Here is a 12918-nt window from a genome sequence, read left to right as displayed (position 1 = left end):
TCTAATGCAATCATATAAAGTATTAAAAAAAAGACTTGTGCCATATGCACCTGGAAAACCCCATTATTTATATCAGTGCAGGATAAATGGCTTTTAAATTGCAACTTATAAACTAGGAATTAATAGAGCAAATAGGATTTCATCCTTTTGTTTAGCAGTTGAGTATGAAGAAGATACAGTAACTAGCACACTCTTCCTTACATTAGCTAGTTATTTATTTTTTTTAATTTGAAGGCATTAATTGTATTAAAATATACTAATGAATAATCTGAAGGAGCCCTGAAAACACAGCTGATGAAGAAGAGTAGAGTATTAATTAGTCTAAAAATTGATACCGTATTTAATTTTATATACCACACCAGGGAAATTGCACAAAGAGTCCCTGTTACTGGTTTTAGTCTTCTGCATTTTCATTCTTTACATTGTACCCAGACTTCCTGCAAGGGAAGACTTAGGGCACATTCTCATGGGCACAACAGCCTCATCCTCACTACATCTTGCATCATGCAGCCCCATCTGCCTTAGGAAAAACAAAATTCCATATAGTGTTCCTTGAAGCATCATCTCTGAGAAATCACCCCACTCACTGCATGCTTAAAATACAAAAATCAGAAAACACACTCTGAGCTTTACAAATTCAGCATCACTCCAGAGCCAGGCTCCTCTGCTCCTATTAAATTAAGGGATGACTCCTATAAGTAAACAGGGCTTGGTTGGAGCTGTATGTAACGGTGAACTCGCTCCATGATGTGTCACTTTTGACTTACTTGTGCTTTGAATCCTTAAATCCATTGATTTAAGGAGTACATTGTGTCTGTTTTCCTATCAGTGTTGGCATTCTGTTCCAAATTCAGCACAATCTGTTGAAGTCAGGGTCATGTACTGGATGAATGGAGGAGTCACTGCCCTACATCTCTAAACATGATCCAATGAAAAGACGAAAGTGTCTTTTCAGAGTCACTGCCCTACATCTCTAAACATGATCCAATGAAAAGACGAAAGTGTCTTCAGAAAAAGGAAAAAAAAAACCAAACCAAACCCTGGCAGGTGCAGCTCTCCTGCTGAACCCTGTACAGTTCATATGCAACAGCTCTGCAAATCTCTCTGTGCCTATAGTCAATGACATTGGCAACCAGTGGTGCTCAAAGGCAAGTGCTGTTCAGCCGATGGCAAATTACCTCCTAATAAAGGCTGCTAAAGGTTACACTCCAGCAACCTTTTGGGAAATGCAATAAATATGGAAAGATGCTTGCATGCCTGGAGCACTGTGGGAGCTCCTGACATTGCAGGAGCTGACAGCTGGATGCGCCTCGCTGTTAAGGAGCGACCTTTGGATCAATTAGTTGATGCTATTGGTGAACTGGAGAACATCACGGTACCGCGGCCAGCAGAATTCAACACTCATTTCGCAGGGCATGATTATTTGAGAGAGCAAAATGCGAATTTTTTTTTTTTACCCGGTCGCTGGGAAAACTCCTGCAGATTTCAAGATCCCAAAGGCAGAACGCAAGGCTCCATCCCGAGCCCATACTGACCCTACACGCCGAGCCCGCATCCCGTGGGTGCACGGGCACCCGGCCGCTCTCCTGCCCGGCCCGGGAGCGCTCCCGGAGCAGGTGCCGCTCCCACAACCCTCACCCGACATCACCGCAACGCCGCCTTGAAACCTGAGCCCCGTCCCCAAACCCTCTGGGGACCCGCCCGAGGAGCTGCGGAGCTTCCCGGGCGCCAGAACCGGCTTCCCCGGGACACTGCCCTCCCGGCCCCGAGCGGTGCCCGGCTCCGTACTCACCGCGGCGCGGGGCTCTCCGACGCCGGCGCTGGTCCCGCAGCCGCCTCGGTGCGCTCGCCCTGTCCGTCGAGGCTGCACCCACCCACCCTACGTGCGGCTCGGCAGCCGCGGCCCCCTCCCCGCCCGCCCCGCTGCCCCGGCCGCCTACGTGTGGCCGTGCATGCGGGGAGCGGGCGGCACGGCACGGCACGACACGGCAGGGCAGGGCACGGCATGGCATCCCGCCGCTCGGGCCGGGGGGCTGCGGGGAGCGGGCGGCACGGCACGGCACGACACGGCAGGGCAGGGCACGGCATCCCGCCGCTCGGGCCGGGGGGGCGGCCGCCGGCTTATCGCTGCCTGCCGCGCTCGGCCAGGCGGGAACGGGGCGTCCGCAGCCCTCGGGGTTTTGGGACAGCCGGGGGGGCAGCGGGGACCGGCGCAGGGGGCCGGCAGCGGCTCTTCACCGGAGCGTGGCGGTGTGTCACGTCCCCACGGCCGGGGAGCTCCGGGCGCCTTTCCCGCGGGGGAATCGCCGCTCCCGAGCCCGCCGGGTCACGGACCCCGAGCTCGCTGCCGGGGGAGCCTGCGGGGCAGTGGGAAGCCCCGCGCCTCGAGAGCGTCCCCGGGATCTCTGGGCTGTTGTACAGCGGTGCCTGCCCGAGCGGCCCCGCCGCTGCTCATCCCGCCCGGACCCGCTCATCCCGCGGGCTGAGCCCCGGGACCACACAGGGATGCGCTGCTCGGGGGCATTTTCCTGCGGACCGGGCTCGCCCCCCACGGTGGGGGCAGCGGGACAGCGCCCAGGGCGGGCAGAGCGAGCGCCCGTCACTGACGGGGTCTCGCCACGCACAGCGGCACCGGGGCCGAAGCACGACCGGGGAGCGCTGCTCCCTCACGGGCAGCCCGAGCGGCCCCGCCCGGCTCGGGCTGTGCGCAGGCGCGGGGAGCCGCGCAGGCGCCGGGGGCTGTTGTGGTGCGGGAGCGGCGCGGGATGGACGGCGTGCTGCGGGATGGACGGAGTGCCGGGGCTGAAGGAGGACTGCGAGGAGCTGCTGGGCGCCTTCCAGCAGGCCGACACCGTCCGCTTCGAGCGCTTCGCCGAGCTGTGGCGGGAGCGCCGCTTCCACACCATCTTTTAGTGAGTGAGGGAGGGAGGGGATGGCGGGGGTGGCTCCCGGCCGCCCCTCAGGCCAAGCCGCGCCTGCCCCTCGCCTTGCCCCTCTCCTGCGCCTCTCCTGCCCCTCGCCTTCCCCATCTCCTGCCCCTCTCCTGCCCCTCGCCTTGCCCTTCTCCTGCCCCTCGCCAGGGGTGCCCCCTCAGGCCTGCCTCAGAGAGGGTTGCCTGGCTGGGCTCTGAAGAAAGCGGAGCATCGGTCCCTCTGTAATGATGGAAAGGAGTTTTAAGTTGGGTGTATTTCGTGCATTAGGAATGTGTGATTTGAGCGCTGCAGGGAGCTTGGTGCAGTCCTGGTGAGGTTTAACAGTGTGATGGCAGGATGTGCGTGTTTGACTGAATCACGGAATATCCATGATCCACACGGATCATGGAGTCCAACTCCTGGCCCTGCACAGGACACCCCAAGGGTCACAGCCTGTGCTGAGAATCTTGTTCAGACTCTTCTTGAACTCTTATCAGGTTGTGATTCTTGGGGTTGTCCTCTGTAGGACCAGTAGCTGGACTCATTGATCCTTGTGGGTCCCTTCCAGCTGAGGACATTCAATGATTCTATATTTTTAAAACATCTAAAGCTTGTTTCTGCATTATGGATTTTTGTAAAGCCTGCAGTTGTATATTTACCTGCTTTAACATGCTGCTTATTTTTTTATTTGTTTGTTTTAGTGGTAAAATGAGAGCTTTGGAGAGGAATAAGATCGCAAAGAAGACTCTAGATCTGGCCCAGCAGTACTTCTTTCCCCCCTACTCCTTCCAGATCAGAGTTGGTGCTCTGTACCTTCTCTATGGGCTCTATAATGCCCAGCTTTGTCAGCCAAAACAAAAGGTAATTGTTCCTGGGGTTTTGTTCTCAGGAGATACTAGGCATAAGATATGTGGTGCACTGCTGTCTGCTTTGTCATCATGAATGGTTAGGGCATTTCCTCTCGCTTTCTTAAAATAAAAATACTTAAAGCTATTGGAAGCTACTGGAAAATGCAGGGACAAAGAATGTGTTCATCAGCTGTAGGGTGAACCCCATTGCAGCCTGAGTTACTCTTTAGAATTCCAGCAGAATGGGGACTGAATTATTTCCACTTCCTGTTAACCAGAAAAGGAATTCATAAATAGGTGGTGAGGGTGAATGACAGCCTCCTTGCTGCTTTTAGGATAGGAGACCAATATCTAAAGGAATTACAAACCCAGTGCAGGGAGAAGTGGTGTGCATAGGAACTTTGTGATATATGTTGAGTGCTACATGCAAAATTGAGTCCAAATTCTTTAAGTAACAAACTGATTTTGGAGTTGTCTATAATGATGCCATGATATCTCATATTTTGACCTCAGAGGAATCAATAACTTTTTATGAAGATGAATTTAGGCAATTTTAAAGCCACTGCTGGATAGCAGTAAGAGGGTACAGAAGTTATCCAGAAGGTTGAGCAGAGAGAAAGGGAAGTTGGCAGAGTGGATGTGACAGGAGAGAAAGGAAGAAATAAGGGAAAGAGAACATTTATGAGCATTTCAGTGGCAGCACAGCCTGGTGTGAGTATTGTTTCCCAATCACAAGTGAAGGGGAATGTCCCAGGTGCAGACTGTTTTTTCACACACTTCAGAATGTGAACAATGAATATTTTCAATGTCAGAAAGGACTCGTGTTCCATGCCACTGTCAAAGAAAGTATAATAATAATCTTAGGTGCATAAAATGATGACAGCAATAACAGATGTTATAGTGGGATCCTTTCTGCAGCTCAGGACATGCAGATGTTGTCTGTAGTCAGATCACAGTAGACTGTAGATCACAGTCATCAGCTCAGTTAATTTTTGTGGTTGAAGTATTGGTTTAACAGTGTGTAACTCTTTTGTTGCAGATCAGAATTGCACTCAAGGATTGGCCTGAAATCCTGAAATTTCAGCAGGATCTGCTTGACTCCCAGCACTATGATGCAGCCTATATCTTCAGGAGGCTGCGACTTGCCAGAGCCTTCTATTTCACAGCAATGCCAAAGCTAGTGAGTTATTACATTAATGACTTACATTTTTGGACAAAATACCCTCATCTTTGGGTGCCTGACAGTTCAAGAGCACTCATGGTTAGCTCAGCCTTGAGCCTGTGTTAAAATGCAATGTGTGTGGCTTTACACAGGCAGGTGATGAAGAGCTTAGAGGATGTGTGAATGCTTCTCACCTGACAATAGTTTTTCAGTATCTAATGTTCCTAATGGATTTGAGATGTCTTAACAGTTGGGGAAATTAGTCTAGATATTGGATTAAATTCTTAACTAGACAATAATTTGTGAAAAGTGCTGCCTCTGAGCATGTGACAGCAAAGCTGTTGTTTTATGTGGTTTTATGCCTTTCAGTGTCTCCCATCCCCTGATTGATGGATATACAGTAGGAATTTTCAAGAGGAGGTGCCTTTTAAAGTTTTTTGTTTTTTTTTAGGTTACAAACATTTCCTCTTTTTTAGCTGACCTACAGAACTAAGAAAAAGATTGAAGAAAATTATGTTAAAGAAGAATTTAAGGACCCGAGTAACAGAGTAAACAGCCTCATCACTAATGATGTATTGGAGGTACAGTAACCTTTAAAATACAGATTAATGAGTGGGGTTTGTTTTGTTTTAATTTCTCTGTTGTCCTAGAGCTGCAACTTCTCTAATGAGCAGTCCTGTCCTTTTGTGGAATGCAGACTAATGTAATTTTACCAGACTCTCAGAAATGTGGCATTTAGTTTGGAAGAATTGTGGTACCTTTTCCAATACTGAAATATGCTCTAATGTTTAGTGATTTTGCCTCAGTAAGATGTAAAAGGGTGTAAATGGTTAATTGTCACTTAGAGAAAAATGGAAAAGGGGGGGAACCATGTTTGTTTTAGTATGTCTGCAGGTTGCAATTGGAGGATAGATAATATGAATTTACTTATCTGCAAGTTCAGAGCCTTCTCCCACCTTTATTTCTCCTTTCAAACCTTGGGGTTTTTTATTATATGATGCATTTGATAAAAACCTGAGTAATTCAAGCCAGGTAAAGGTTCTCATATCAAACCAGGTAAAAGTTCTTTATATCACTCCGTGATCAAACTTTCTTTGCAGGTTTTTTCATTTATTGCTAGCAAATGTGTATCAGTAGGGTTTACTGCAGTGGTACAGAAATCTGTGAAATAAAATGTTTCCTCCAAAGAGATGAAAATAAACCACAGTATCAGAATGAACTGTGTGTGAACAGTCATCCTGAATAACTTTCTTAGTTTAAATAATATAAGATACTCTTTCTCTTTAGCTTATTTGATGGGTCAGTTCTGGTTAGCAGGATTCCTTGGCTCTAAAAATCAAATCATTTAACCACACTCAGTTTCTAACATTCCTCCTAGTCCATTGGTCTCCTTAGAATGGTTTCTATAACCCTGGGTTTGTACATTGAAGAATAATATTGCTTTACTGCTGAAATCCCTTTTTTCTCTGAAAGACACTTTTTAAAAAATAATTTCAGGAACTGATGAATATTCACGACCACTACCAGAAAATGAAGTGTGTCATTTCAGCTGACAAATCCCAGCCAGACAAGGCCCTGAGCTTGATACAAGATGACTTTGTGGTTAATCTCAAAGACATAACCTTGGAACATCAGGAATGGCAGAAGAGCAGAGTGGTAGGTACCACCAACCACCATGCTGTGGGGCCTTAGCAGGTTGGGTGAGCATGTAAGAGCTGGATTTCTTGGTGTGGTCACATCTCAGACTGAAGGAGAAGGAGCTGTGACACTGAAGGCATACAATGAGTGAAAGCTGAGGCAGGGATGTGGTGTGGAAGAAAGGACTTGTGGGTGGTCTTGCCTCTGGGATATCACAGCTGACTGCTGAGAGGGAAGCCCTGAAGGTCTGACCTCGTGAAATACCTCTGTAACACATCCCTGCATCAAAGAAGGGCCACAGTGTAGGGTAGATGTAGAAAATAGGCATGTGTGTAAGTACTTGTCTTGTTTTTTGCAGTTCTTGGATTTTAGCTGTCTTGTATATCACAGGTGTTTAAAGAAAAATGCTTTTCTTCCCCACAGAAATTACTCCGAAATGGTAAAGTGACTCTTGAAACAGAAAACAAAAAGAAAAAAGAGACTTTTCTAGAACCAGAGGTAAGGAAACTGCTGCATTGCACAGGCTAATCTGTTCATTTTTTGACTTCAGATCTCAGACTGAACTTCTAGGTCAAAGTTTGATAGTATCAAAATAAAGTCCAAGGACAGCTGGTGGGGCTGGTTGCCTGGTTTTGTTTGAACTCACATTGTTTTCTGTTGAGCTGTGAGCATTCACTGTTGTGACAGCTCTTACATGATCACCATAAAAAGTCTCTCTCAGGTAAGGAGGGAAAAGAGCTGTATTTTCTCAGCCAAACTCCTTTACACTTCCTCCTGGAGTTTCAGCTTAAGGCAATATTCATTTTTTCATGCTACAAAATTATTTCATGTGTACTTGTCTGCTTTGAATTTGGGTAAGATGTGAAGTTTCAAATTTGAATTTTCTTCTCCTGAGCTTTGTAACAGTGAAGAAAACCAAAATTATGCTCTTGTCTTTTTAATGATTTTTTTTTCCTTGAAGTACCATTTTGGTGGCATGGAAATTCTCTAGAACTAATTATAGAGTTACAGCTGTAGTGAGCTGTTGCTCAAGTGGTTGCCTGATGTAATATTTCAATACTGCTGTAATAGAATAAGAATATTTTCTGACTGGACTCTTGTTTCTTTACAGGGTTCTGAAAGAGCAAATGCCCTGGCCAGAATCAAATACAAGTCTTATTCTGCAGTTGTTGAGGTGGGTATGAAAATTGATAATGGGCATGTATTTATTTTTCAAGAACAGTTTTAAGTACCAGTTTAATATAAATGTTGGGTCAAAAAGGAATGAGTTAAAACTGCACTCTGTAATTCACTTTTTGAATGTTCTAATTTCCCTAACACAGCAGGAAATCCAAAGCTCTTATTCTTGTTAGATTTATGGAACAATGCAGATAAGGCCTGTGCTTGGGGGATTTTCCTTTACAGGGTATCTTTTAATATCTCCTCTCTGTTTAGGTAGATGGAATTTTAAGAAGATGTATAAAAATGCGTGAGAGTTTAATTGCTCAGATTCTTTGTATCTTAGATATTGGAATCTTGGAAGATGCCTGTGAAAATGACTTCAAACTCCCAAGTCCATTTGCAAGTTCTTGAAAACTTTGTTTCAGTAGCTTCTCCCTTAAAAGAATATTTTGGTTTGTCTTTTTCTTAGCAGTCCTATGAGAAACATCTCAACTTTCTCTGTTTATTAAAATCTCATATAAAAAAATGTGTCATTGAATGAAAAACAGCTCTGGATTTTATAACAGTCCAGAATGGTGAATGTGCAGTGATTTCTAGGCACTTAAGCAAAATATGAGGGTAAGGAGGCTTTACAGAGCAGCAGCTTTTGGAAGTGTTTCTTTTGTGTAGGGGGATGCAGCATGGCTTGGGTTGGTAGTAACAGAGAATGGATTGGGGATTAATGAATGTTTCTGAGGGTAAGGAGGCTTTACAGAGCAGCAGCTTTTGGAAGTGTTTCTTTTGTTTTTTGGCATGGGTTGGTAGTAACAGAGAATGGATTTGGGATTAATGAATGTTTAATTAATCAGCATTTTTAATTATGCACCCATTAAATCGTAGAAGGACATTGTCCTGTTAAAAGTGAAGAACAGCAACTAGTGGGAGCCCTCCCTCCCTCTTTCCCCTTCCATCCCTTTTCCACCCTGACATCAAGTTGTGGCTTTGGTCCCTGCTGGCTTCTCAAGTGACCCCCACAGCAAGATCTGCCTGTAGAAGTTGAGCTTCTTTTGTGTCATTCAGGTTTCCAAATCCAGGAGACATCGTCCAATGCAGTTGGAATCCTCTGAATCAGGGTCCCATTGTGGGAAGTCTCCAAGTCGAAGTAAAAAAGCCAGCAGGACACCACAGCCAGCAAGGAGAGATCCTTCAGAAGGTAGAGGTACTTCTCCATTGCATCCATGAACCTGGGGAGATGGCAAAAGTTTATCCATTGCTTTGCTAGCTGGGTTAAATTTTGCTGTTGATCACTGAGAAATTACTTTGCCTAAGGAAATTCTCTTTCTGATATCTAACTCTTCAACTGATAGAAGTTGCTCTGCTGTCCAAATTTTACTCCTTATTTGTTACAGTTTAAATGAAACTAAACAGCAAAATGGTTTTGACTTGTCTTTATTTTGAAGATGGGGATTTAGTTTCAAAGTTCCAAACTCAGTTTTCAGACTTGCTTAGCCTCTGCTAGGGAAAAAAAGTTACTGAGGAAATTAATCCCTCTTCAGAGATGAGAATTAGGCAGTGTTGCCTTTGTTTGACTTTAAAAGAGTAGATGAAGTGTTTTGGAGCAGTAAAGGCATCGTGAGTTATTCAACTGAGTTGGTAATTAATTTGCTTTAAATGGTAGTGTTAATTACTTGTTATTGAAAGTTTCTTAGTGAGCCATATGGAGGGTACTGTGAAAAGTGGGTTTGTCTGCAGCATTTGACAGCATCTCAGGAGAGCAGCAGTGAACCATCTTTTAACTTCTGCATGAGGGATGTAGAAGCAAAAAAAAGCTGACAGTTTTTCCTCAAAATCTTTGTGCAGGTGAAATGCAAATGGCAAGGGAAACTGTGACTCGGCATATTGGGATGCCAATAATCACAGAAGAGGACTCAGATGAAGGAGGTACAGTGATTGCAATTCCAGCAAAACAATGACCTGTTTTTTAATATCCCTCCTTGGGATGCCAATAATCACAGAAGAGGACTCAGATGAAGGAGGTACAGTGATTGCATTTCCTGTTTTTTAATATCCCTAATGACCTGTTTTTTAATATCCCTCTGCTGTGTTTTTCTGAAACTAAAGCTGATATTTGGATCATATCTTGCTGCCTTGCAAAAGCTAGATTTGGTTTTAGCCTACAAATTGTTGCATGAAAATTGAAACTTTGAAATGCCATGGCAAGGTTCCCAGAGTAATTTTCTTCTACACAGATTTCATCGTAGTGTGTTCAGTTAAAATTGGTCCAGGTTGAAGGAGTCTCATTCTTTTGTAATACAAGTTTGTCTTGAGGAGTTCCATTGTTTAGGGAAAAGTGATTTTTTTGGTCAGTCACAGGCACTTACAGAAGATACCTGTTCTGGCAACTCTGTGAAATTAGGAAAGAAGAGCCCTTTCTGCCCTCATCTTTGCTGAGGGGAGAGAAGGTTCCTCTCTAGCCTTACTTTCAGCTGGCAGTGTTTCATGGATTGAGCTCCAGTACAGCAATAGCATCCTCTGCTGTGCTGGAAGTTATCTGACATTGTCAGGGGAGAGCTCTGGGAAGTGCAGCAGGGAAATGCATGGCTTTGCTGTCAGGTTACTGAAAATAATGTTATTTTAATGGGGAAGCAGTGGTAAAGCAGATTGCTCAAAGCTTACAGTGGAGTTGCTCTGCAGAAGCATCAATGTTGGATGATACTGAGCTGCTCTGCTACTCAGAAGCTTCAGGGTCTGTTCTCAGCTGCTTGAGAACATAGCACAATGTAAAGAATCTTCTGCACATAATTTACTGTCCAAAATTGTATGTAATGGAAGGATATGTAATACAAGGGATATTTAATACATTTAAATGTATTAAAATACATTTTTAGTGACATTGTGCATTTATATTTGCTGGTTTTAGAAGCAAAGGAGCATCATGGAGCACTGAAATGGGATTACATTCTCTGGTCACTTTTATTTGTAGACAGTGGGAATTCATTCAGTTTTAAATGGTCAGATTGAAGGTGCCATGGAACATTTAATATTGTACTTTGTTTACTTTCCCTTCACTTGTCCACTTGTTGTGGACAAAAAGTTTATTTCTAAATCAGGAACATTCTCCATTTATCAGAATTTTCCAGTAAATTCTGAAGCATTAGAAATACCCATAAGCAGTCTCTTCAGATATTTTGTGAGTATTCCATTTGTCAAATTCACGGCAAAATCTGAAAGATGTTGGTGAGGAGCAGAAAACTTCTAAGATGGAGTAGGTTTTGAAGTAAAATATTCATCAGTGAAATTTCAGCTGATACTTGGAATGATAGTGTGCTGTAGAATCCAGAAAGATTTTTTTTTAATATTTAAAAATCACAGGGAGAGGGACTGGGAGGGGATCTCAAGAACTCATCCAGTTAATTTTCTGTGCTGGATAGAATTCATTCTCCTTGAACAACACCCATGAAGGAAGATGTATTTAAAAGCTTGTAAAAAAACCCTTTCTCTTTATTTTTTTCAGAAGTATCTCTCCCCAAGAGGAGAAGATTATGTTAGAGGATCCAGTTGGAGAAGCACTTATGTTAATTTTAATGACAAAATGATAATGTCAGAGGTAACACCAAGTGCTTGTTTTGGATACCTTTGAACATAAAAGAAGTGTCTGGGACCAAAAGCACAGGTGATGCTGGAATACTGGTAGTGAGTGGGATACTTCAGCTGTCTTGTGGTGCCTCTGTTCACCTGCTGAATGCTTGTGAGAGACTGAAGTTGCTGTGTCCTGGCTGAGTTGGAAAGAGAAGTCTCAGAAAATATTTGCCTGTGTAAGACATGTCTATAATCCTTTATCTCTGAGCATAAGGTTATTGACTGTTGAAAATTAATGCAATAAATTATTTTTCACGGTTGACTTGCTCCATTTTATGGTGTGTAAACTTCACTGCTTATCATGGTTTGATCCCACACGTGTGGAAATGAACTTGCTGGTAAGCTTTTTGTTCTGCCCTGTCTCCAGCAGATCTGGAGTTACTGTGTATTGAAATGGAAAGATGTAAAGGACATTCATTAATTCTACAAATAATCCTAAACTGTACAAGGGTAGGACTGGAACTGAAAATGATTTTTATAAATTGGAGGGGAGTGAAAGAAGTGGGTGCAGAAATAAACATGGATCTCAGCATTGAGAACTTGGGGAAATACTTGCTTGGCAACAGTGCAGCAGAAGAAGCAAATGCTGGAATTTTTTTCTGTAAACACTAAAACCAGCAGAATTTTGTGTCACTCAGCCTTGGAAGGCTGTAGCTTTAAATATCCCCATCTGACCACAAGAGTTTAAGAGGAATGTGGAGTTACTCTCTTGGAATTTCTCCAGTTGGTTACAGCTGTTCTTTCAAGAAAGGCAAAGGAGTTAAGTGTCCTTTCTACAAGAAGAAATATAAAGGAGTTAAGTGTCCGATTTACCTTATCGGTAGAAGAAATAGAAATTAGAAATTTGAAAGATTTTGAATACAAAAAGAACCTAATTTGAATTCATTAGTTTGGTAGTATGACTGTCAAAGGCCAGAGGATTTGAAGTGCTCTTACCAAGAAGAAAAATCATTTCAATGGAGATACAAATGGTTTTACTGTCAAAGGTTTCCATATTAAATGTGCTGGATGGCAAGGAGGAATGGGCCACAATGAGGTTGGACACTGGAAAAGCTGATGATGAAGTGCCAGAGTTGCATTCAGTCTTGTTAATGAGAAAAGAGGAAACTGTGATAAAGCCAAATCTTGCTGCACTGTAAACTGAACAGTAAAATACTCAACTGAGTAAGCAAAGTCTTGATAGTCTAATCCAAAAGTCATTATTAGCCAGATCTAATTATTATAGAAAAAGAATACTTCTACACAGAGTAAAAACCCCTATAGCAGTAACAACACAGTTGAAGTCATCATACATACATTTGGTTTCTACTCTTTTTTTCTGGTTTATCATTCACTCTTGCACTGCACACTCTGGCCTGAGCTTGGACTAAGACTGTGGATGGTTCAGATGTGCTCTTAAAAGGACTCATCTAGGGCTATAAATGTTTTGGAGGTATAATTTCTGTCAAGTTTGAACAATTTGGTTTTATTTGGGTTTTCTGACAGCGACGACGCCTGTGCTTTTCTGTTATCTGCACAAACCCTGCCTATGTGCATTTATTCTACTTTTTGATGAGCAAATACAAAATAAACCAGGAGA

At 43.7% G+C, this 12918-nt stretch overlaps 1 protein-coding gene across 4 annotated transcripts; it reads left to right on the top strand.

The window, feature by feature from the left end:
- Window positions 1-2738: 2738 nt before the first annotated feature.
- On the top strand, window positions 2739-11599 carry SNAPC1 (small nuclear RNA activating complex polypeptide 1). Of its 4 annotated transcripts, none has more exons than XM_039733077.1 (10): window positions 2739-2912; window positions 3614-3773; window positions 4800-4940; window positions 5399-5503; window positions 6420-6578; window positions 6984-7058; window positions 7672-7734; window positions 8781-8919; window positions 9561-9641; window positions 11215-11599. In XM_039733077.1, exons 1-10 carry the CDS (start codon window positions 2785-2787, stop codon window positions 11247-11249), a joined length of 1086 nt encoding a protein of 361 aa, XP_039589011.1. In that variant the 5' UTR covers window positions 2739-2784; the 3' UTR covers window positions 11250-11599. The 4 variants fall into 4 exon arrangements, with proteins under 4 accessions (XP_039589011.1, XP_039589010.1, XP_039589009.1 ...); XM_039733076.1 differs by having other exon boundaries at window positions 2739-2920; window positions 8781-8913; XM_039733075.1 differs by having other exon boundaries at window positions 2739-2920.
- The last annotated feature ends 1319 nt before the right edge of the window (window positions 11600-12918 follow it).

This window comes from Passer montanus, unplaced genomic scaffold (assembly GCF_014805655.1).
Source record: "Passer montanus isolate IOZ18808 unplaced genomic scaffold, ASM1480565v1 scaffold82, whole genome shotgun sequence".
Taxonomy (NCBI): domain Eukaryota; kingdom Metazoa; phylum Chordata; class Aves; order Passeriformes; family Passeridae; genus Passer; species Passer montanus.
The sequence above is the reverse complement of the archived record's forward strand: the minus strand, read 5'-3'. Positions and strand labels throughout refer to the sequence as shown.

Bases quoted from the DNA above. Each gene is read 5' to 3' on its own strand.
- SNAPC1 (XM_039733075.1), top strand. From the start codon at position 2,766: ATGGACGGCGTGCTGCGGGATGGACGGAGTGCCGGGGCTGAAGGAGGA. The intron at 4,941-5,398 runs GTGAGTTATTAC...CCTCTTTTTTAG, and splicing joins TCACAGCAATGCCAAAGCTA to CTGACCTACAGAACTAAGAA. The intron at 9,642-11,214 runs GTACAGTGATTG...TATTTTTTTCAG, and splicing joins AGAGGACTCAGATGAAGGAG to AAGTATCTCTCCCCAAGAGG.